Source organism: Cyanistes caeruleus, chromosome 10 (assembly GCF_971803275.1).
Source record: "Cyanistes caeruleus chromosome 10, bCyaCae1.hap1.1, whole genome shotgun sequence".
NCBI lineage: Eukaryota > Metazoa > Chordata > Aves > Passeriformes > Paridae > Cyanistes > Cyanistes caeruleus.
In genome coordinates, this window is record NC_141710.1 from 19,767,820 (window position 1) to 19,792,055 (window position 24,236).

Consider the following 24,236-nt stretch of genomic DNA (forward strand, 5'->3'; position numbering starts at 1 on the left):
CATCCCCTTGGATTTATTCTTCTAGATACAGAAGAATGCACACTATAAGGAGTTGAGCTCAAAATCTTACCAGAAAAAAAAAATGAAATAAAAAAGCAAGATAGGTTCTGAACATTGGACACTAAAGGAAGAACTGGCAACAAGACAGAACGGAAAAGAGTGGAATAGAGTAGCAGTTTTTTTCACAAAGCTTCCAAGGCAGCCAGCTCAGTCTACAGGCTGGATTGCTGAACTATCACTGCATGGCATCTGGCTCCAAACGCCTCCAACTGCCAGATTTTGACCCTGTGGGTTAAAATTCTGAACTTCTCAATCCAGGGGCAGATGTTTCTACAGATTTCTGAAATGTGGTTTCATTAATTCACCACCAACAAACAAGAAATCTCACCAGAGCATGCCTGATTTAGGGGGAATGGAGGGCAGAGCACAGCACAGGGACAAGAAGGGATGGGGAGAAGCAGCTGAGAAAAACTGGAAAGGCCAAAGGAAAGAGCAGAAATGGACGCAGAGAGCAGCAAGACTCGTGGTCAGCAGTGTTCTCCAAAAGTCTTACTGCAGAGCCCAAAATACTCCAAACCACTGCCATCTCTTGCTCCTCTGGAAGCACAGGGCACCATCCTAACGAGCTGTGCATCCCTCATCCTTACTGAATGCAAACTACTCGTGGTCCTGCTCTTCCAAAGAGAGCCAGAAGAGCCTTTTTACACATCTCTAGGTATCAAGCCTCACTGTGACAACTGGTTCTGGTCATCTCTGTGGGCATTGCATGGCTGATTATTCAGCCTGCCTGGAAAACTGAACAATGAAAAAAAGAAAAAAAAAAGAAGGAATAATATCACAGATTCAAGCACTGAACAGCCATCAATTTTAAACACATATATATTTATTATTATTATATAATGGATATAATTCTGTACTCTAAATTGATGTAAATGGGGGTAAAATAGATGTTGCAGATGCCTTGTTCTTTACTTATATCATCAGGAATCTCCAGTGAGAAAAAGAAACAGAAAACCTCACTCAGTTGCATAAAAGCTTGAAGAGAGCTACTGAAGCAGAAGAAAAACTCCACCATCTTATATTTAACACATACATATACCACAGAAAGCTGAATCAATATCAAAGATGGATGAAGAGTTTCTGAATGGGATTCTTAAGCATTAGAGAGGAAAACAAAGTGTGGGTGAGGACATGGAGGAAAAGAGAAATGTGAAGGACAGTAGGAAACAAAAACAACTTGGAAATTGAAGTCCACTACAAGAGAGATGATGACTTCTAAGATAGCAAACCAGTCCCATGGATAAAAAACAACAACTTCAACTGAGACTAATCCTGTGTGTCAGGTAAAACAGACTGCACAGGACTGTTATGTGCAACAAGATGGGGTAAATCAGCACCAGGAGCATATGGCTGTGTCTGAACACAGTGACACAGCATCATCTTAAACTCTAGATTCATACCTCACACCTTCCTACAATTATCATTGTAAACAGTGCAGTTGACTGTCTGCCTTCTAGAGTTTGAAACTGCTGATGCTGTTTAACTAACTTCTTAAAATAATACTCCATTTCTCCATAAAATATTTATATTAAGTTTCTAGCACAGGTTCCTGTTCAGGGTCTATTAAACACTCATGAAGAGCTGAGTCAACGTGTCACGTGCTGAACCTTTTAAACTCCCTGTTTCTTCCAGGTTACATAAAAACAGAAGAAAACTAAAAGACTCTCACACTGTTCAGTACTTACTGAATGAAGCTGAAAACTGATATTAAAGAATAACAAATGAAATAACATGAATGCAACAGAAGCTTCTTTTAAAAATGCTGTTCATCACCTCAACTAAATTGAGCTCCAGCAAATGGAAGGTATCACTCCAGCATGCCCTTATCCCACCCATCTCCTACTCTCCTACACATTATCCAAGTTCTGTGCCAAGTGAGATCACTCCACTGCAGCCCACACCTGCTGCATAATTGATTGTTTTGACATTAAATGTTCAGGCACAGTGGCAGCACACATCACATCATCTCTGTGACCATGGGAATGTGATCTCTGAGTCGCCAGCCTGCCAAAACTTACACAAAAGCCACCAGCAGTTGTGCTCACAAGAAATGTGCCCAGTGTTTCTGGGTTTAAGCAGATTCCATGAATTTCATGGCCCTCAAAAAGCATTCTCTGAAATTCTCCTTTACTGCCATATTTTCCTTGAAGGGAAGCATCCACGACTTGCATGACTGAGATCATTTGAACATAACCTCATGTTTTTGCTGACATTTGGCTATCCTCACCCCCAGGCTAAACACTACAGAAATGTATATGGAAATTACTCAGCCAGTAAAGAATCTGGACAGAAATCCCAGCTGTCATATGAGAAATATACAGAGGATTACAGGGATCTCAGCCATTTATTAAATTATACTTCCCAGATATTAAGCTAATCATGAAGACTAAAATGGTCTTGCTGATGCTTTTAAGAGGAGGCAACTGAGATGTATTTGATTTTATGCTTTTTGAATTTGTCTGTGTATTTGTGATAGTCCTGCTGCAAAGCTGAACAAAGAAATGCACCTGGGCAGTCACACCACCCAGGAATACCCACATCACAGCAAAGTTTGGGTGCTTTTGCCTTTTTTTTCCCCCCAGTCTTTCTTACTGGACAAAACCAGAGTAACTGAATTTGCAAGATTCAGATTCAATTAAGCAGCATCTTAGCTGTTGCAACAAGCACAGATGCAGTAAATAGAATTTGATAAAGGTGCTTCAGCATTAGAATCCTCTCTGTCTTTACTACCTGATGTTTAGAGGCTGTACAAGTGCCACACCCTGAATCACACAGTCACTGTTAATCACACAGCATTTTATTGCACAGCAAGCTGAATGCCACCAGGAAAGTCACGTGCTGCTCAACCACTGAATGTAACTCACTGCAAAATATGTGCAGTCACACATTCCATACCCAGAGCTCTGCCATTGTATGGCACACTGTAAACCCTGGAAACAACAGCATGATAAAAACCAATCGATTAAAAATATCATCGTTTGAAACAGAATTTGTTACAATTTCAAACTGGTGGAAGATTCAATAAAATGGCTTACCACAAGAGAGCATACTTGCATATAGAAACCACTCACCAGTTAGGGAATTCCAGCAGAGGAATTTAATTTTTTTTTGTTAATTAAAAGATGCAGCTAACCTGCGAATCATCATTGAAACCAAGGACTTTATCAAAGTGAAAAGCCCAATTAGCATCAGCCCTCTTTGGATGTATAGGCTAACATATCCCTCATCAGCTCAATGAAAACCCAAGGGTGCCTCTGCTCTCCAGAACTGCAAAACTAATAAACAATTTCATTTAATTTGAAACAGACTACACTGAAATCCAGTTTACCTCAGAGTAACAGTGGATTGGATGCTTTTCTCCAGGGCACGTGTGGAAAAGTAAGTATTAAAAACCTAATGCATGAAAAAGTACATTGCAAAGACTTGCATTTGCAAACAGGAGAGAGTGGAACATTTATCAAATTTGAACACAGCATGCTCAAAATCTCTTCTGAAATGTTTCTATAATATCCCTTAAAGTATATAAACATTTCTCAGCTGAATTAATGTGGTATCCAAAAAGTAATTGTTGTTGTTATTATTATTTTTAAGAGGTTATAATGAGGTGCCAATCTGCTGCCCAGTGTTTTATTCTGGTTGTCTCCATCACCACCAAAAGGACACTCCAGTGTGAAAAAAACTACAAACTGGGAAGAGATTTCCCCATTTAACAGGGGAGTCTTTCACCACTGGAAAGAAAATGCCTTTCCAATTACAATGCTACTTCTAAGAGTGTGCTTCAGTAGCAGAGCTATTACTCCCCAGCAGTGCTTAGTGTTACATATCAGCTCAACCAGACATGTTTTTGGTGCATCCTTAATTGTTGCACAATCCAAAGGCACACATTGTTTTTCCTTCAAGAGGAAAAAAGCAAAAAAAACCCATGCTAGAGATGGGATTATCTGACTGGCAGGAAAGCCACCAGATGTTATAGTAATAGGCAAGAATAGACAGAAATATGTTTTGGTTGCACTCTGCAAGTTTTATTAAAAGGGATTTACAATCAAATAAGTGGTGACAATGTTTTTCTCTACAGGTTTCACCTAATTCCTTTAACTTTTAAATGGTACTGGGAGCTAACATTTTGCTTATGCTGCCCAATAGAAACAGTAACTTTTGAAAATTTGGTTCTAAGTACAATTCTCTCTAGATCCTCTTAAATCCTAATACGTGAGTTAATGCTTTTAAGTCAGGATCAGAAACATCAGCCAGGTCACTGGGGCCAAGATCAACTGGGTTTTCTCAGCAGAGAAATGAAAGACTTTTCTTCATTAGCAACAACAAAAAAAAAAACAACCAAACACAGAGGGCACAACACCCATGCCAAAACTGACTACAAGACACACAAAAGCAAGGGAGGGAGAATCTTCAGAGAATCACAGAATGTTTTGGGCTGGAAGGGACCTTAAAGATCACCTCATTCCACCCCTGCCATGGGCAGGGACACATTTCACTATCCCAGGTTGCTCCAGCCTGGCCTTGGACACTTCCAGGGATCCAGGGGCAACCACTGCTCCTCTCAACATCCTGTGCCAGGGCCTCACCATCCTCACAGTCAAAAATTTCTTTTTAATATCCAATCTAAACCTATTCTCTTTCAGTTTGATGCTACTCCTCTGTGTCCATCACTCCACGTTCTCCAGCTCTCTTGGAGCCCCTCTGGCGTCCCCAGAGCCTTCTCTTTTCCAGGCTGAACAACCCCAACTCTCTCAGCCTGTTTCATAAGGAGATGCTCCAGGCACTGCAAATCCTCACCTTGCAGCAACCAAATTGGATCTGCCAATCACAAGATAATAAATCTCCTTCCAGGTGACTCCCAGAGCATTTATGTCAATGATTCCTCAAAGGTTTTGGGTCTCATTAAAACACAAAACCCCAGCTACCAGCACACACAGGAAAGAGTTTCACTGAACAGTTCTGACCAGCTCTAATTAAGATATATCAACTCTTACAGTTGCACACCAGCTTGGTGTTTATATGAATAACTTAAGTATTTAATAGATACCTTCACTTTTAATTACCATAAATGTCAAGAGCTTCCCGTAATATAAGAGCTCCCCAAATGTTTCAATGATTTTTGAGCTTTATCTGAAGTGGTTAACTTTAGGATTTTGTAATGAAACCAACCCTACAACATTTTAAAAATTAACAACCTTTATGCCTACACATTTTCACCCTAAACATATCCAAGGACCTTCACTGAATAATAGTGCCTCTTCTTGCACTTGACATTTATTAGTCATGATTTTAAAGTGAGGAGTATTTAATTACAAATAAAATATCCCTGACTTTGATAACTCTCAAAGAACTGCTAAGCATGAAATAAAATATGATGCCAGAGCCTCCCCTTCAACTTTGCCATGGATATTTCTTTATTTTGATAATTCCAATAAAATAGGCTGATTGTCAAAGTCTAATTTTAGACTTAACGAAGCAGTAAAGGTTGGGGTGATGAAAAAAGCTGGAACAATAACAGTAGAAACACAGTCATGGACTATGACGATCCAAGAAAAATTTTCTGGCCAATTTGATTTGATTGTGTTAAACAATGACAAAGTACAGAAGCAATTAGAAATCACATCCAGTATTAGCAAGTGACTAAATGCTGGTTAATGGCATTTTATGCTTCCTGAAGACTGGCAAACCTCTACCCCATGTGTTTTAAACAATAATTTATTTTTTTAATCAGGATGGTACTTTTCCTTTCCATTTAATTGTGGCCAAATCATTTCCTAAATTTCATCTTGCTATTTGCTTTACTCTTACAAAAAACTATTAATATCAAAAGATTTTATGAAATAGTTGTTCACATATCTTCCAGCACTGACAGTGATAAAAGAAATTAATATGAAAGCTCAGTGAAAGAAGACTGGCATATGATTTTGGAATAAACATATACACTTATTTTGTATATATGTAAATTTTGAAACATATTAATGGAACTGTTAAGGTCTGAACATATCCACCCCTCAAACTGAAGGCCACTTTAGCAGGCCCAAAGAACCACAAAGCCGAACTGCTCTGCACATTCTGAAGAGCTAAAAGTCCAGTTGTTGTAGAATTTTAAAACACACCGACAGAAAAAGGCTTTCAATCCACAAAACCTCACATCACACACACAAAAGTGCTTTATGTCAGTGGTGAGACTGACAGTTATTCACAATGGCTCAGCTGAACACTGTGGCAGGGAGTCTTTCTTGACATGAAATTAAATACTCTCAGCCTTAACATTTCATAAGCATCTTTGTATTCACCAAGGGTGTATAATGCCATGGCCACGAACACACCGGAAAACGTGGAGCCAGAACAATACTTAATATAAATGCTCACAGCCAATTTCCTCAGTGCCTCAAGATAATAAAAATACACATCTGACTGCTAACACCACGAACAAATCCAAATTACTGTCATGCATTAAATCAGTACCACGATCCTCATGTGGCTGTGAAAATAAAGAGATGGGAGAATTTTCAGAAGGCACAAACAAGAGTCAGCAGCTTAATGCACTTTCTACACTTTAACCTCCTCCTTCAGGTGCTGCAATACTCATGAAGAATTTTCTCCCAGCTTACCCCCTCAGGTTTTCAGACAATTAATTACCAGGAAAAATTAATTCGCAGGAGATCCTGCAACAGCTTTTCCACTTGGGTATTACTGAACACAAACAGTGAGCATCTGTACTACCTCCTGTGATTAAAAGTCAAACCTTATAGATTTTTTGTGAGTACTGAGAAAGTCATGTGTCAAGCTGTCTAATAGAAATCCAGGTTCAGCCAGGATTCCCATGGTCAAGCTTTAATAATAAGTGCCCATACAAGGCAAATCTTGCTTTACTGACAATCACATGACATGTGGGAATGTCTAAAGGTTGTGTCATTCCCTGTTTCACTCTGACTCTTTAAAATATTAAATTCAGACAAAATTATCTGGCAAGAGATACAGCAAGCTCATATTTATTGCTCAGTTTTAGTTTTCAAAATCAAATTCCTTAACAATCAAAAAAAAACCAAATTCAATTGTCTTTTCGCACAAGTACATCATCACACATAAATTAATCCAGGCAAGTTCACTCATCACACATCAAGGAAAATAGGAACAAAAAAGCAGGACTACAGCTGGACTGCTCTTCTATCGAAGCTTTGTGCAGTGCATGATCCTTCAAACCCTGACACAGATGCAGCAATTACAGTTCAAGTTTAACATAGCTCCTTTTACTCTGCTCTCACCTTTAAGCAAATTCCTATTTCAGCGAGGGATAGGTTCATCTTTTATCCCTCCCTTCCCCACAATGCTCAGAGATAAGAGGATTTATCAGAGGGTAGGAGAGGCATCACATTTAATGTTGGCTTAGAGCAAGCTCTCCACCTTTCTCTATTCTCACCTTAGTCTTGCTCTAAATTGTACATTCACCCACAGAAGGGCTGCGTTTAATCCTGTCCTGTGACTCATTACCTTGGACAAAAATGGAATAAACTACGGATGGGAGAGGGTTTCCCTGGCACAGAGCAATTTCAATATTCCAAGTAAAATCTTAAAAGCATGAAGGACTAACAGGCATGTATTCAATCTAAAAAATGGCTGGCAACAACAGTAACACCACAGCAAAGCTTCTTTTCCATTTCTCTGCTCAGATAATCATGATAAATGTCAGTATTTTTAAAAAGGTAGGGTTAGTTGCCTGTAATGACGTACAAGTGCTGGATAATGACTGCAAGATCACAGCACACCTTTTATAAAGTGGGGTTGGTTGCTGCACACACTTAACTCACCTGTGCTCTAAGCACTGCTGTAACAAGGAACAGAATCAATTTTCTGTCAAAAATCTAATTCTGAAATTGTATTTCTTTGAATATTGCAGACTATCATCTTTTCTAAGCCTCCTCCTCTTCAGCCTTCCCCCTGATGCTGACAGAATTTGGATTAAGGGTTCTGGAAATCTTTTTCCAAATGTTTACCTGAGCATTTTTTTTTCCTAAACACAGAGAACAGCAAGCTCCTTTAAATGCTAGTAGTAGAACTGTTTATTTTCCATTTAATTCTAGCAATATTTGCTCTATTTGACAAACTGAGTTAGAGTACTGTGTCATAAAAGGAACAAGCCTAGAATCACCAGCTACCATGCTTGTTCAACCAGAGTCAAAAAACCTTGTCCCACTTGTAGAAGAACATTTGCAACATTTTCCATCCCAAAAATATCAACTTTTACTTGTATCTACTGAGATAGACTGCCTAGAGAACAGCAGAAAGAGCTGTTCTCATTCACAGCATCAAGAAGCAACATCTGCACCGTGGCACCTCCTCACCTTTGAGTACCACCAGCTTAAAACTTGAAAACAATCAAAGGGGAAGCAAAGGTGCCACATCCCAAAAACAAGAGAGGGTTTTGTTCCTCTGTATTTCAGAATAATTGAATGGGAGCACCTGCTGGATGTGGATGGCAAGGAGATACAAGCACCTGCCTGTGGAGCACAGAGCCTGGAGCAGTGCTGCTTTTCACAGGAACTGAGAAATTGCTCCAGTTGTCTGAGGGAATTTGTACAGAAGTGTTTTCATCCAGAGGTAGCTCTGCATCCCTGACACTTGCTTGGAGAATTTGCCAGTGATAAGCAAAGGGAAATTAGCCAAGAACTGATTTACCCTTGACTTTAACAGGAGATCCCATTCAACCAGCAGCAAGGCTCAGATTATTTGTAAAAGGCTTGTCAATTATTTTTGACCATGTCAGCCTTGTTCTGAAAAATCAGATCACTGCACTACTGTCCTGCTCTTGTTTCTGACTTCAAAAATCAGTCCAATTTCCCTTCATTGCCACTGCTTTGCATAAACACTGGTCAAATTTTAAAAATTACATATTATGACCACATCCTCTCAGTGCCATTCTGAATCTTTAATTACTAACAAATATAAATAATCTACTGAAAATAATATTGTATGTCTAGAAAATTAAATAGTTAACAATTATTTAATTTCAATATTTTCAAGTCCAGGATACACTAAAATTAGTCAAGCAAAAAACGGTTTTAAACTCAAGCACTGGAAACGCACATTTCGTGCACTTCATTTCATTTTATAGTCTCTAAGAACTATTACAATTTTTAATAAACTTGTATCTGGGATTTGAGGCCAAACACTGATGCTCAAAAGGCACAAATTATTAACTAAGAGACACCCAAAGTGGTAATAAAATGTATTCCCCAGTGGTATATTGCAAATCGGCTGTAAAAAGTACGTTTTATTAATCCAGCTGCAATTAAACAATAACAGCTGTACAACTTGTACTGCAATGCCCCACTTTCAGGGAGATGACAAATATTGTTCATTATTCATTATATATTGCTGATTGGCAAACATTTTTCTTAGTCCAGTAGTGATGTCTCTTGGGTATGACTGCTTCTCTTTATGATTGCAAACTGAGTTCTCCTTGGTATCTTGGGGTTTGCAAACACTACGAGTCTGTCTTTCCTCTAAGATGTTCCACATTTCAAAGAGAATGATAAATTTCTGCTGAAGCCAACAAAACTAAGAAACACATACATATAGACAAGTATCTGGCTAATAAGTTTTTAAAGTGTTACTGACAGCTACTTACTTTTCTACAATTAATAATCACTATCACAGCCTCCATCACTTTCTTGGAGTAACAGTCAAATGTTTGGCAGGTAGGAAATGAGCAGCAAACACAGATACTAGCTAAAAATCTAGCTAAGAAATGTACACAGCCACCCATCAATTTTCACAATGAAAAATAGCAGCTAACAAAACCATCCTTCTTTGAATATTACATGCAGTAGATAAAATACGGGCATCACTCTGCTTCCACATTTTTTGCCACGTTCTAAATGTTGCTCTGTAAACATTAGGGCAGCTAGCAAAACTTTACAGAAAGATAAAACTGGGATGATTTCTGGAAACAGACACAAAGCCACAGTAGGTCAAATGAGTATGGTATATAACAATCGAACACTGGCATTCTGCTGTGTACATCAGACCATCTTAACTACTCAGAGTCATCAGGATCCTGTTTGCTCTAGCTCCAGCAAATCTGCTTTAGAATTCTCCATTTAATTTTAATGGAAATGTTGTCTGCAGCCCACAACATTTTTAATTAACATTTACTCAATTTTTGACAGGTGTTTTTTTTTTTTTAACCATACAGTAAAGATAGCCCTGACCCCTACCTGAGACAATAATCACACTGAACTCTTCAGCCTTGTTTTTGTCTCTGACTAGAAGGTAATTGTTAGCTGGTTAACCTTATGTAAAGCCAGTGATCTGAGGAGCACAGAACCAACAAAAAACACCTTTAATTTCACATCCTGACACTAGCAAAGTAAAATAGCTGGTGTGTATGACAACAACACTACTATCCACTGTGAAGGAAATTAACTCTACCCCAGCCAAAACCAGCACAGATCCAAAGCCTGGCTTATCCTTGGGTGTACTTTAGGAAATGATTTACACACATACAAGTCATCAGGACTGGTGCTCATCCATCCCTCAGTGGGGCCAACACAGCCAAAAGGGGATCTTCATCTTCTTGGTACCAGGGATCCGTTCTGACCAGTCCTTATCAAGGCTGGGTGCAGACAAACAAGCTGCAAAATCCATTTCTCATGACTTACTGCCCTTCCTCTAGGAGCCCTTTTTCTCCCATCCTTTCATCCAAAGGGAAAAAAAACCAACAAGCATGGTCTTTGTGAGAAAGTAGACAAAGGCTTGCAAAGTAAATGGATGCCTACCAACTCAAAAGGCTGCAGGACAGGCTAGGTATTTTCTGCTTAAAGTTTATAATCTGACAGCAACCAAAGATGGCTTTGCCAGACCAGCAGCAGAACAAAGACACTCTGCAATTTATGCAACATTTCTTTACAAGCAAAATTTTTTCCCCATTCCTCTACATCTTCCTCGATTAGGCAAACAAAGGCAGGCTTGAAATTTCTCCCCTGCTATTCACTGCATTTTTTTTTTCTTCTCACTAACAGAGTGTCTCAAATGCATTGACAACAATATCAATTTCCTGACTTACCTACATCATCTCTGATATTCAGTGGGTAAGTGACAGAACATGAAAATACATTTTTAAAAAGCTCATAGAAAACTAGTAATGGCAAACTGTCTTCTCCTTGTTACAGGCTTATTGTCAGAGTAGGAATTACCATTCCATCTGGAACAAAAATGCTGCTGTAATAGTGATGTTTACTTTATAAAATATTAGTAATCCTTATTTCTTGTCTTATCACATTTTCTAGGTAAAACTTTCAGACTGACAGTTCATAATCACTACTACAGAGAATGCCTCCAGAGTGTTTCTTCTACAACAGGAGAAATAATCCTCGACTTGTAGACACAAGAACTGGGTTATGAATATACTTTCATCCCAAAAAATCCAAATCTCACACTTAATCTGAAGATCTGTAGAAGTCTTGATGTAGACCTGAGCCAGGACCTTTTCTCCTGATGAAACATCTCTCCCTCTCCTTGCTGAAAATTCTCCTAAATCCATCATAAAGGTCTACAGAGATGTGACAGGCTCTATTAAGCTTGCAGCTGCCTTCAAATCTCATGCACACTGTGGCATTTTCAAGATCTGAAATGCACATTTTGAAGGTTTCCTGTTGACCCAAGGCAGCTTCACAGCATGGTACATCTGAGGATGGGGAGGAGGACAGCAACAGGCTGCCTGTTTGCAAAGCCTCTGAAAGAAAGAGCAGGACACTTCACAGACCTGTTTGAGTCACAGAGAGAAAAGAAGGAGCAAGGGAAAAAAGCATTTAAGAAGAAAAAAAACTCAGGGCATAACTGATTTTTTTACTCTTTTCAGTGAATTCATTAATTCACTGACATAAAAATAGTCATCTAAGAATGTCAGAAGAATGCACAGTATCAGCTTCACTCACCACCTGAGTCCCTTAAAACTGCATTTACTGCTTGGTGCATAAGCTTCACTTCTTCACAACCTTACACTTCTAACATGGTCTAATATGATCAAACAGTTTAATCAATAGAAGACTGGTAGCTGGCATGTGGGTAGGGATGGTGCTTTTGTGTGGTCTGATTATTTATTTTTTTTTAATAAATAAATATGCCAGTAGTCATGAGTTGCCACTTCCTAAACTGACCCACTTGGAGGGGTTTTTTTTTATTTTTTTGTTTTTAATTCTATGATTTCAGATTCAACCCAAACACAATTTGAGTATGAAGTACAAGAAGACATAATAAACTAACTACATAAAATCTATATAAAAAAGTTGTGCATTCTGAACTTGAAATCATTTGGGGAGAACGAACAGAACCCACTTTGCACACGCTATTGGCAGGTGGTAGAGGAGAAGATCAGTTGATCTCTTCTTATTCCTGATTTTCTGGTAGAGAAAAAAACATCTCTTAAAAATGGGAACCATCTTTGCTTTAAGAAGAGGTCTACAGCTTGTGCAGACCCTGAGTTCTGCAATCCCACCCTGGAGCAGGAAGCCCAGACACCTTCCCATGCCAGCTCCAATGCTCTGCCTGTCGCTCCAGACAAGGCTAAAAGGCACAGACTGCCCCCAAGTACACACTTTTCAAACATTTTCACTACATGGAACTTTTATTTCCACCACAAAGTTTACCATTACCTTGCTTGCTGCTCACTGAAGTATTTTTAAAGGACCTCAAGCGTTGCAGACACTTTCCATTAAGAGAAACGTTTGGAAACTTCAGATAAGTTTGGGTGGGAAAAAAAAAACGTGCAGGGCCTAAATGTGAGAACACCCAGCAGGCTCTGAGACATTAGAGCAGTGTGGGTTCCCGAATTCAGCTCTCAAAGAACCCAAATACAACAATAATGATCTTGGCACAGGGCATTTCCTGCAGATTAATGACCAGCAGGGAGGAGTTGATGGCCCACAGCGCAGCCAAGGGCCATTAACCCCAGCCAGTCATTAATCCCCAGGAAATGCCCTGTGCCAAGATCATTTTCCTATTTCAAAATGAAAAGCAGCAGAGACCATATAGGTTGTTTTGTTTTGTTTTAATGAATGATGCTATTCAGCTGTTATCTCCAGGGTGTAACACCTCTGCAAGTTAAACTTGCCATGGTTTAACTACGAGCATGAGAGCACAGAGGATGGACAAGGCACAGGACCCAAGCAGAAAACACGGGCTGTACACGAGGCTGACAGCAATTAGGGGATGGCTGCAGTCCTGTTCCTTGCTCAGAAACATCAAGTGCTGAATCGCTGTGTCATGAGCAAAGATGTTGCTCTGAGCTGCATTTAATCATTCCCAACTGTGCTGCTGAGCACACTCTCTGTAGTAAGACACATTTTGCCTCGTCCTTGCACAAAAGCAGGATGTTGCTCTGGAGCAGTCGGTGCCACGGACTGTGTAACACATTGCTGAAGAAAAAGTGTAGTGACAATCAGAACTCTTCTTGTCACCTACAGTAACCCACACATCCCAAAGATCACATCCCAAAAAAACCCCTATCACAATAACACAGAATAACATCTGATTTGCATGTAGAATTCCATAGGAGGTCTCAGTTTATAGCATGTAACTATGGATTAACATAGACACACAGTAAAAGGGAACAGTAAATCCATGTTTACAAGCTGACCTGTCATCATAAACTTCAGTCTTCCATTAACAGGCAATCTGAGTGCTTTGCTGTGGTGTTTTTTTTTTCAAAACTGGTTGCAAAACAGATGGCAGGGGGGGTTCCCAGTGCAGCTCATGAGTGAAGCCAACTCCGCAGGTAGAGCTGAGATTTCATAAAATAATCCTTGTGCACCTTGGACTCCTGATGGATTTCACACAGTATCCTCCAAGATTAACGGCTGAAGGTAAGAAAGCTGCACATGGAGAGGGATTTTTCCAAGGGCATCAAGCAAATTGCCATCTTTGAGACACTGAACCTTATCAACATGCTGGAATCCATACAGCTTGTCACCACACTGGCTGGGAAGACAGTGTGCAGGAGAAAGCACCAAATTCCACAAAATACATGCTTTTAGGAACATTTTAGTATATTGACAGCATGGGGAAGCAGAGAAAGGAAGTCTTATCTATAAATTTAGCATATCACTGGGTTATCATGACTGCACATCACTGTGCCTAATTTTGTTGGTCTATAATCATGCAATTAAAGCTCCTCACTAACAGCATTATCACTGCTTTAAATACCAATATATCACCAGACTCCAGGTTAAGAGACTTTGTTCTATAAATACCATCCTAGTGTTCTACATATTAAATGATGTCTTCCCTGAAAAAAAAAAGAGACACAGCAGAAACAAAAGCCTTAAAAATTATTCTAAGCAAGTAATCTCCAAGAAATTTTCGTATTGTCTGACGTGTGAATTGGGTCCTCTCTAACTAAAAAGAGTCTGCAACTTCCTCACAAGGGGACGCACAGGGGCAGACACTGATCCCTGCTCTCTGGGGACCAGTGACAGAACCTGAGGGAATGGCATGGAGCTGAGTCAGGGGAGGTTTAGGTGGATATTAGGAAAAGGTTCTTACCCCAGAGGATGGTTGGACACTGGGACAGGCTCCCAGGAAAGTGGTCACAGCCCCAGGCCTGACAGAGTTAAAGAAGTGTTTGGCAAATACAGGGTGGGACTGTTGGGGTGGGGTTGGACTCTGGGATCCTTGTGGGTCCCTTCCAACTCAGGGTATTCTATATTTATATAAACAACTCAAATAGTCCTGAATAAACAGTTCTCTTTTCTCAGAAGCCCGTCTTCTTTCTCCTCCACTCTGGCAGCCACAAATTCACCTGCTAACTCAGTGCCTGTGAAAGACACTATTGCTCACATTTCTAAACTGAGTTTACAGCACAGAGTATCTCCCCAGCACATTCCTTTCCTAATCTTCTGTAAAGTGTCATTTTCAGAGACAAGACTACATGAAAGTGGATTTTTCTGTACTAGGGAAGAATTTGCACATGTTCTTATGCAGCAGTAAACAACTGTGCATGGTTACCTGCTCCTACAGTCCCTGATCCAAAGAAAGGAACACACACAGTACTGTGGAATATTGGGCTCTCATCAAGTCCATATGTCAGCAGAGGGGAATGATCCCAGCACTCCTAACAAGTGTTTGGTCCTCTGGTTATACATCATTTACTGGAAATAAAAATAATACATGAAATTATTCAGGAGGGACTGGGTAAAAGCAGCAATGCTTTTCAGGAATCTGTTTCTCAGCTGCTACAAAGGTCAGCTCCTCTAACCTGTTCACTAGTTTGATCCATTTATTCCCACAGTGCAAAGCAGAGCTGAAGGGTTTTCTGCATTAAGTGAGCAGCACATCAAAGCCCACAGTGCATTAACAGCCACCAGATTATCCACTGTGCTTGTCCACAGAGTGCAGCAGTGCTCCATAAACCAATACAAATAATACACATAACTAATTCAGCTCCTTGAACACAGATGTATCCACGTGTCACAGCAAGCCAGACACACGCTCAATAAAATGCAGCTTTGAGCCTCTTGCTCCAGTCTCCTACAGATATCAAGTTGGGAAAACATAAAGGGAAAGGTGAAAAAGTGTATTATGATGAATGAAAGAGAAAAGAACCAATCTAATCGAATGGAGAGGGAAATATGTTTATTTATGCTGATACAAATCTAGCAAAACTTCACTGATTTTGAAAAAAATCACTAACCAAAACTATATTATCTGTTAGTAGACAGTATTCAGACAGAAAAGGCAATCCTAAAAGGAACTTTATTATTTTGCTTAAATTTGAAATTTAAACCTTAGTATTAAATTGAAGATATTAACTGAACACAGTAGATATTAATACAGACAAGTGTTTCACAACAACCAATCACTATTTAGCATGGACTTTCTGCCCTAACTTTTTGTGATCAATATTCTCATAATTTAATAGAAATAGCTCTTTTTAGAAAATAATATGGTCCCAAGTAAGAAACCAGTTATTGCCTCAATATGCAATCATACACCCTAACCCTTGGTGTGCACAAGCAACACCTGAATTCTGTCAGTCCCATGGATTGGATTTTCTGGGTAAAATTAGAGAACACATCAATAATCTCAGCAGTTGACAGAGCAAAATTTAAATATTTATTCTTTCAGCAATATCTTTGAATGTTAGTGCAAAAATCTTTTCAATGGGAAAACAATTCTTCCTTTGTTAACTGTGGGAACTTCTGACAGTGTTTATTTGAGCTACAGCATTCCATAACACATTCAAGTTTTTAAAAATTAGTGCAACTTTTTTACAAATTTGCTCAAGAAGTTAGAAGCACAAGTTCCAGATTAAACTTAAAACAATATAAATATATATATATATATTCCCTTGAAGTCACTCTTGAAGCTCCTCTGATAGTAGATAAAATAAATGAGAGCAGTTCTGTATGAGCTCAAGATCTGCTCTGACCTCTCAACTGAGCAGCCTCCCAAGTCATCCTCAAATTAAGAAAAGGTTACATGGTTTTTTTGCTAGTTGGCAAGTGCGCAAAGACCTGCAGATGTTTGGGGCACAGGTACTTTGGGGACAGGTTTTCCATCCACACATCACATGCTTTTGTCCTTTAGCTTCAAGATGAGAGAAAACAAGATGTTTTTTTCTCAGGGTAAAATCACTTACACAGAAAATAGAAGAAACCTGATTTTTCTCATATATAGATGAAGAGGCTTTTAAGAATTCCGTGAGATTTTCAAGAAAAGATGTTTTCTAAAATATTACCTGTTCTTGACTATTGGTAATTCAGTTCTAAGCCTGAATGGGACCAAGCGGTTCAACAACGATCACTGCAATTTACAGAAAAGTGAAGAGATTATTCTCAAAACTAACAAGGAAGACACACACACAAAATTCAACCCTCTACACAACTATTACAAAGGCACATGTACTGCCTGCAGCTTTTACTTTGAAGGTCAAATATTCTCCAAGTCATCAAAGAAATTGCTCTTCAAAAGGTGAGAATCACAGTCTCTGTGTACAGAAATGTTCTGCCCAGCTATTTTGTGCAGAGAGTCCCAATGATAGCCTTTTCCATCCCTAGCTGGGAACTGCAGGCCAAATGTCATGCTAAGATAATAACAGGCTGATTTAAAAACATCAAGAAGCTGCTTGGAAGTGAAAAACAACTTCCAGAGGATGAAGAAATGGCAGCATTTCCATACAACTGCAGACCGAGATGATTTAGGGGAGAGAACAAATTATTTGCACCATCTTTGTTCCTCTAATTTATCAATCTGTAATTACTGTCATTGTCATAATAATTTGTACTGGTTGTAATTTGTCCAATTAAGGCAGAGACAGATGCTAAAACCCAAATTACATAAGTACAAGTGTTACTGATGCGTATGCTCCAGTCAGTCACCATCCTTAGAGTGGACAGCTTCCCTTCACCTCTGTGGAGGCAGAATTTCACATCCTTCTAATATTTTTCCCCACAAACAAACACTAATCAACATGCAAAAAAGCTCCCAACTACTGAAATTGCTCCACTGTGCCAATTTTAATAAGGCTGACTCTTAGTAAAAAATTTTTTGAGCAGTTAAGAAAAGTCAAATTCAACAGAAAAATATAATAATTAAAAATTAGGACTATATTGACCCACGCATTTCCACTAAGTTTCCACAGTTTTCCCAGAGCAATTTTCACCTCTGGCTGTGGAACTCAGTTTTCACATCACCCTTGAGGTGCTGGCTCTCAGGAATGGATGACACAGGCACTCCTACACCCAGGGGCAGGTTTTTGGTGGGAACACAATAAAAAGCTTACAAGCTTACTCCTCAGCATTTCTCCTCCGTACCAACACTGTCACCATCCATTCACATCTCTTAACCACCATTCTCATTTTGCATTACTGATAAGGGTTTATTTAGCAAGGATGAATGAATTTTTGAGCTCTCCTTGATCTTACATCCCTGCTGACCTCCAGAAGATCCTGGTCATCTTCTCACTTTCACCCCTGCTATAAAAAGCAGAAAAGCTCAAAGACTGTTTTGCCCCTCAATCTCATCCTGATTACTGGGCACACAGGAAATTCTGGGGCTGCACACTCTTGTTTACAGCTTACAGTTCTCTAAAAGCATCAGGGATGCTTCTCCTTTCCTTTATCTGCCCACAGTTAAGAGGGAGTCAGTGCAATATCCCTCACTCATCCTGTATTTCCACAGTGAAATGACTCATTTGAGAGCAAAATTTTTCTCCAAACCAGATCATGTAGAAGAGGAATGCTGTTCTCCCAGTGCTGCTGCTGGAAACAGATTGAAATTGGACTGAAGGACTTCCTGTGGTCACAGCAACACAGTATGTTGTGCTTTCCATCATTCATGGCTGGGCTTTTTAAATACCTTCTTTCAAATATCACTTCCACATCTCCCCCCAGTTAATAAATAACTCTATCCTACAAAAATGGAAATGAAGATTTTTGGAAGTTCAGCAGCTCAGAGGATTTTTAACTCATCGGTTTCTTGGACTCGTTTTGGTTTTGGGCTCTTTTGTAATCCATTGTAAATACATGGATAATTCCATTCCTTATCACCCCTTTTTCTCACTGTAGGGGCAAAGGTCACATATTTTGTCCTGAAATATTTTCATTATGTGTCCTTTTTAGTCCATAGGTAAAGCAGTTAAAGAGCCCTGCAGGGAGACACCTCTGGCTTTATTTATTTTCTTATTTATTCTGCAGCAGCCAGACACATGCCTGTTTGCACTGTTCTGAGAGCTGTTCCTGCTAAAAGCTAATCTAATTGAGCCTGAGCCTTCAACACATCAAGAAGATGGCTATAAATAATGCAAAGATGCTGAATTTAGTGGAACCACCACAAAAAACATTCACACCAGTCAGTCCAACTTGTTAGAACATCTTCAGTCCGAGTCACGCTATACACATCTTTACAGCTAACTCAGGAAATTCGAGATTCATTCCTCAATGTAGAAAATTCTTCTTTGTCCATCTGTAAAGCAAATACTGTGTGCACTTGTAAAGCCCCTAAAGTTCTGCTTCTACTTACACTGCTCTGAAAAACTCCTGCTGAATGCATAAACTGGGAAGTACTTTACAGAAAAAAACCCACAACAACCACAAAGCACAAAACCAGCTGAACCTGTGCATTTATTACACTACAGATTATCACAGGAATGCTCAAATAATGAGATTATTTTCTTCTTAAGATAAAGATCACAACAGTGTATGATATAGGAAAGGATTTGTTTGCTTCAGTACTAATGTCCCAGGCTGCTGTCTGTCAGCTGCTCAGACAGTTGGAGTCTGTATGGACCCAGTGTGGATTCTTGTATAGAAATTCAGGTTTTAGGAGAAAAATAAAAATCAGAAGAAAAAAGACAAAAATTGAGACTTCTATTTTTCCACTTTAGCTAATAAGAAAGCCTGCATGTTTATATTCCCCATTCCTTTACCACTTTCTTCTCCTATTTATGTGTGTGTGTCTCAGTAGCACACTTTTAAGAGTGGCAAACAGTCCTACAAAATTTAGGTAGCATGTCAGTGTTACCTCTGATTTTATCTTTAAATAAATATATTTTTAGATTTCAACAGCAATCTTGGCATTTGAATAAAAGCTTGCTTAGCCCTTTTGCAGAGAAAAAGCCCAAGGAATCACGCATCCCTCTCTGCTTGCAAAAGACTTTATAAACATATAAAGATAGTTTGTCTTTAAAAAATAAATACTTTAGGAGCCATTTAAAACCATTTCACTTCTTTTTAAAATGTATGTTTTCATAATCCACTGCTTGAATAGAACGGTTACACATAAAAGAAAGTGGAAATTCATGTTATAAACATCAAGTCCTTCAAGTTTCCACCAGCTACAAAACAAAAACAACCTCAAGTCATCAACCACCATTTACCCCTGGCTTTATTTTAAAGGAAGTTTGGAATTCATACTTTCAGTCAACTCAAGCACTAATCATCTCAAAGAAAAACTACAAATACAATAAGCAGGCTCCATCTCTAACCTCCACCCTCCAGCAGAAGCAGCCAGAAGTAAACCTCTGGAAGAAGGATATTAGTCTACCTCTCAGCTTCAAGCAAGCAAGCAAAAAACACGAGATTTAAGGGAGCTGGGAAAGCATTGACAAAAAAGATTAGCAGGAGTGGCAACACTGGGAAAAATAACACAGGGGATAGAGACAACTGATGTGAGTCACTCTTTTACAAAGTAGGAGAATCTGCTCATTAGCTTCTGAATTTCAGATATCAGATAAATACAAATAAATTTATTTCAAAGAATGTTTGTCTCCCCATTCCTGTAATTACACAGCTGTTTCACACACCATATATTGTCCTACATGACTTTTACTCTCTCAGAAACAAATTTGTCACTCTCCACTTTTTTCTTTTGAAATTACCAAGTTTGTTGCTATTTGGGAACCACACTGAAAATATTTACAATTTGGGAAACAACCCACAGAAATAATTAGCCCATATCACTTTCAAGTGACATAAAACAGCTCCAAGTGCAGCCAAATCCTCACACCAAGGGAAGCAGTGCCAGGCTTGCTTTGTACACCCCCTATAAAACATCCCCAAGTGTCAGTCCAAGCAAGGTTAACAGATAAATTTGGTTTCTGTTAACTAGTATGTATTTACATTTATACATATATGGATCATGTATGTACTGTACTTTTAAAGGAATACAGGGCAACGTGGATTAAGGAGGAATACGAAATCAATTTTTTTAAAAAAGAGAAAAACTGAGTAACTGATGACTGTCTGCACAATGCCCACTTGTTTTGATTGTAGTAGAACAAGTATTCTGCACATTAATTAAGCCAGGACTGAAGTAAAGCCCATTAATTTTGCAAGAGACCTGCCTGCCATAGATGGCTTCCCTGGTAACTGCTTCGTACTTGTTTTCCCTGCCATCAAGTATGCTCCAATGCTGCTGCAAGTTACATTGCAACCAAACAAAAATCTGCTTAGGGGGAAGAATGGCAAGTGCTTGGCTTTAAAGGCAAAAAAAGAAAAGTCTTGCAAGAAAGCTTCCTAGACCATTCTAGAAGAAAGCTTCTGAAAGGGCAAAATGAAGGGACAAAATGAGGAAATAAACAAAGAACATTCACACAATAAACACCTACAAAACATTTTTTCAACTACTTCTAATGGGTTTTATTTATTTGCTTTTGCTTATTATTTTTTACATACTTAAAATGCATTTACTGAATTATGTATTTTATTTCTTACAGTGATGTATGAATGTTCTCTAACCTTTTTCTTGAGATGCAACTAAAGTGCATCTCAAGTGGTTTTGTCACAGTTTTCACACATTATCAAGTTCTGGTAGTCATATGAATTCTGCTAATATTTAGCTAGGAATACACAACATAAAATTATTTCAGTATGAATCATGCCTTAGCACTCCACATAAACATCCCTGATGTTTCACATTTGCATCCTCTACTTCGGGCTCTTAAGCTGCCAAGCATATGGTTTTAGATAAGATTAGAGACATATTTCATGAGATACAGGGTACATCTATCTATACCACCTTACACCCATATTACTTAATACCAGAGACATTTAAGGAAAAAATAACCAAGTTTTAGCTAGAAAACAATATGCCTTCATTAGAGTACCTAGAGAGGCTCACATCCCTCACCACCAAACCCTGTGAGGTTCCTCATGCATCTGGTGACACACAAACCACTATTTACCAGTGTGTGAGAAAAATGGGATTCTGGAAAGGCCCTCCAGGACCTGAACATGGCCAAGCACAGCCTGGCAGCCCCATGCACCACCCTGTGCATGGACAGGAAGCTGTGCTGGGGACTTGTACACCTCCCACAAAACTCTCCAGGTATAGCACAGAACCCTGAGCTGCTGTCCCTGCCCCTGTAGAACACAAGTCTCATCCCCAGGAGTGGTGACTAGGTCCAAGGTTTGGGAATTCCCAGCCTCCAGCAGGCTTTCTAATTGCATGACCTCTCTGCAAAATACTGAGAGATACATACAGATGGGACACTGAACAAAGAAGGCTTCAGATAAACCTTTGCAAACATTGCACCTGCAGGCTGACCAGTATTGCCATGCAATGCACTTTCTAAATATTTCAGAGGATACTGAGTTGATTAAAATACAAACCAAGACTCAGTTCTATGTAGCAAGAAGGAAAAGTGTCTCCTGCTGTGCCCTCAAAGAGCAGTAACAGCTTTTCCCACCGGGGTCACACATCTGCCTGCCAGATGCTGAACAAGTGCTCTGACACTGTCTCTCCTCACCCTCTGCCTGGAGGGAGCTCCCCTCAGCACAGCAGCAGGGGCTTTGTTTTAAATTTGGGTGAATCCTCAGACATTGGCTCCTATCAGTGACTGACTGGCTTTCTCTCCAAAGATTTTGTTTGGTTTTCCTGGGCAGGCAAAGCAAACCTGGCAGTGTCAACTGTTTCCTTCCCTGTGTACAAATAGCACCGGGTTAATTATTGTAGATCCTAGCACAAAGTTACAGTTTCAGCAGCACCAGCAGGAAGAAAAGGAGGGTATTTATACCCTATTACATAAAAAGAAGATCTTAAACCTTTAGAAATAACATGTGTGGTTCAAGGAAGCCATAATGTTAAACCTACCAACAGTTTTAACCTATTTAGACTTGAGAAGCACTGTACTGGCACTCAGTCCTGCTGACCCCAATGGCTCCACTTCCTTTCAGTGCTGTTCCTGTCCCCCATGTCCAACCAAGCACATCTGGATCTCACAACAAGAGAAGAAGAAGCAGAGTAAAGCCAAGCAGCCACTGAAGCACTGCCAACCTAGAAACCCAGCATTTGTTGAAATTTCCAACAAAACACTACAAATTCAAGTAACTTTAATACATGCAGAAAACACGGCACACATGTAACACAAAACTTATCAGTTGCTTTGATGACCACATAGAAAATGATCGTCATTAAATCAGCAGGCATAACCCAAAATTCTCATCATCCTGTGAGCAGGTGGCAGCAGGTGACACAGCCTGGGTGATCTGATTCAGCTCCATCATTTCTTTACTCCCATTGTCTTAGCAGCAGTTCAACAGAGCTTAAGAGAGAAGGAACACCCAATTTCCACAGCACCACATTTTGAATCTGTCCCTGAACAAATAATTGGATGGAAGTTCAGAAAATGAAAAATGCTGAGCCAGCCTCTAAGATCCGTAATTGAATGCCCCACAATGGCACAAGTTGGACAAGTCAGACATAATTTTTTACATCTTAAGCTTTCAAGTGGCAGAATGGAGGGTTGGGAAGTATTTTTGGTTTCATCTATCCATCAAGCAGCTACAAGTTGCGTTAGTCTAACACACCAGGAAGATTCAGCCCAATGAGACTGTAAATTGATGCTACTCTGAAACTCTAAAGCAGCACCAGAATCAACATTGTCCCTTCTGTAGTACCCAACACTTCCCTTGCTAAATCCAAGCTCTCAGCATTCCCTTACCACCAAGCACAGGAAACATCCAGTGCTGCCACAGCACACAGAGCAGCACTCCCAGCGTGCAAAATAAAACATTTCATCAACCTACAACTGGAGATTTATGAAAATCAGTGTCAGAGTGTCACTGCAAAATGTCTTTTGCATTGTCCCATTCCCTACTCCTGTATCCCTGGATACTGGAGTCAGTTATTCACAGGGGTTTTTTTTCATTCCCACTGCCCAGCCTTTGAGCAGAGGCACATTGTACCCTACAGCACTCTCTTCTGTGCAAGTCAGGAGTTTTCCTTTGTCATGGATCATCTTCCACTACCAACCAGAAAGCATTATTTTGTTCTAATGCTATTAATGTCCAGGGCAACTGTATTTCAATATTGATTTTCCCAACAACCCTAAATAGTGTTGCCCTATTAATAACACACTTGTAAGGCTAAATGCATCTTCCTTAGGCTAACAGTTACAACAATTACTGCTATCTGCAGATCCATAGACAAATTACACTTTATTTAACCACAAGGGTTATTATACAGGCAGCTCTAGAGAAAAATAATTTCTTTCACCTAATTATTAAAAAAGCAAAACCAAACAAACCACAAACAAACAAAAAAACCAAACAAAACAAAAACCACCAAAACCACTCTGGCCTTCCTGCATGCAGTTTTTGTTTTATAGATATGAATCACAGAATCATTAAGGTTGGAAGTGATCTCTGGACATCATCCAATCCAACCTCCCTCACCAAGAC

The 24,236-nt window shown here is 39.4% G+C and overlaps 2 protein-coding genes across 3 annotated transcripts in view; both read right to left on the reverse strand.

Annotated features, from left to right (window-relative positions):
* NAALADL2 (N-acetylated alpha-linked acidic dipeptidase like 2) overlaps nt 1–24,236 on the reverse strand; it is a 406,977-nt gene that overhangs the window by 329,767 nt on the left and 52,974 nt on the right. The gene's annotated exons all lie outside the window — the stretch shown is intronic.
* The window catches only part of LOC111933342 (uncharacterized), a 79,572-nt gene continuing 68,652 nt past the window's right edge, over nt 13,317–24,236 (reverse strand). The window contains exon 4 of the mRNA XM_086844337.1: nt 13,317–13,475. Within this exon, the coding sequence (XP_086700463.1) occupies nt 13,357–13,475 (119 nt within the window). The 3' untranslated portion in view covers nt 13,317–13,356. The remainder of the gene's footprint in view (nt 13,476–24,236) is intronic.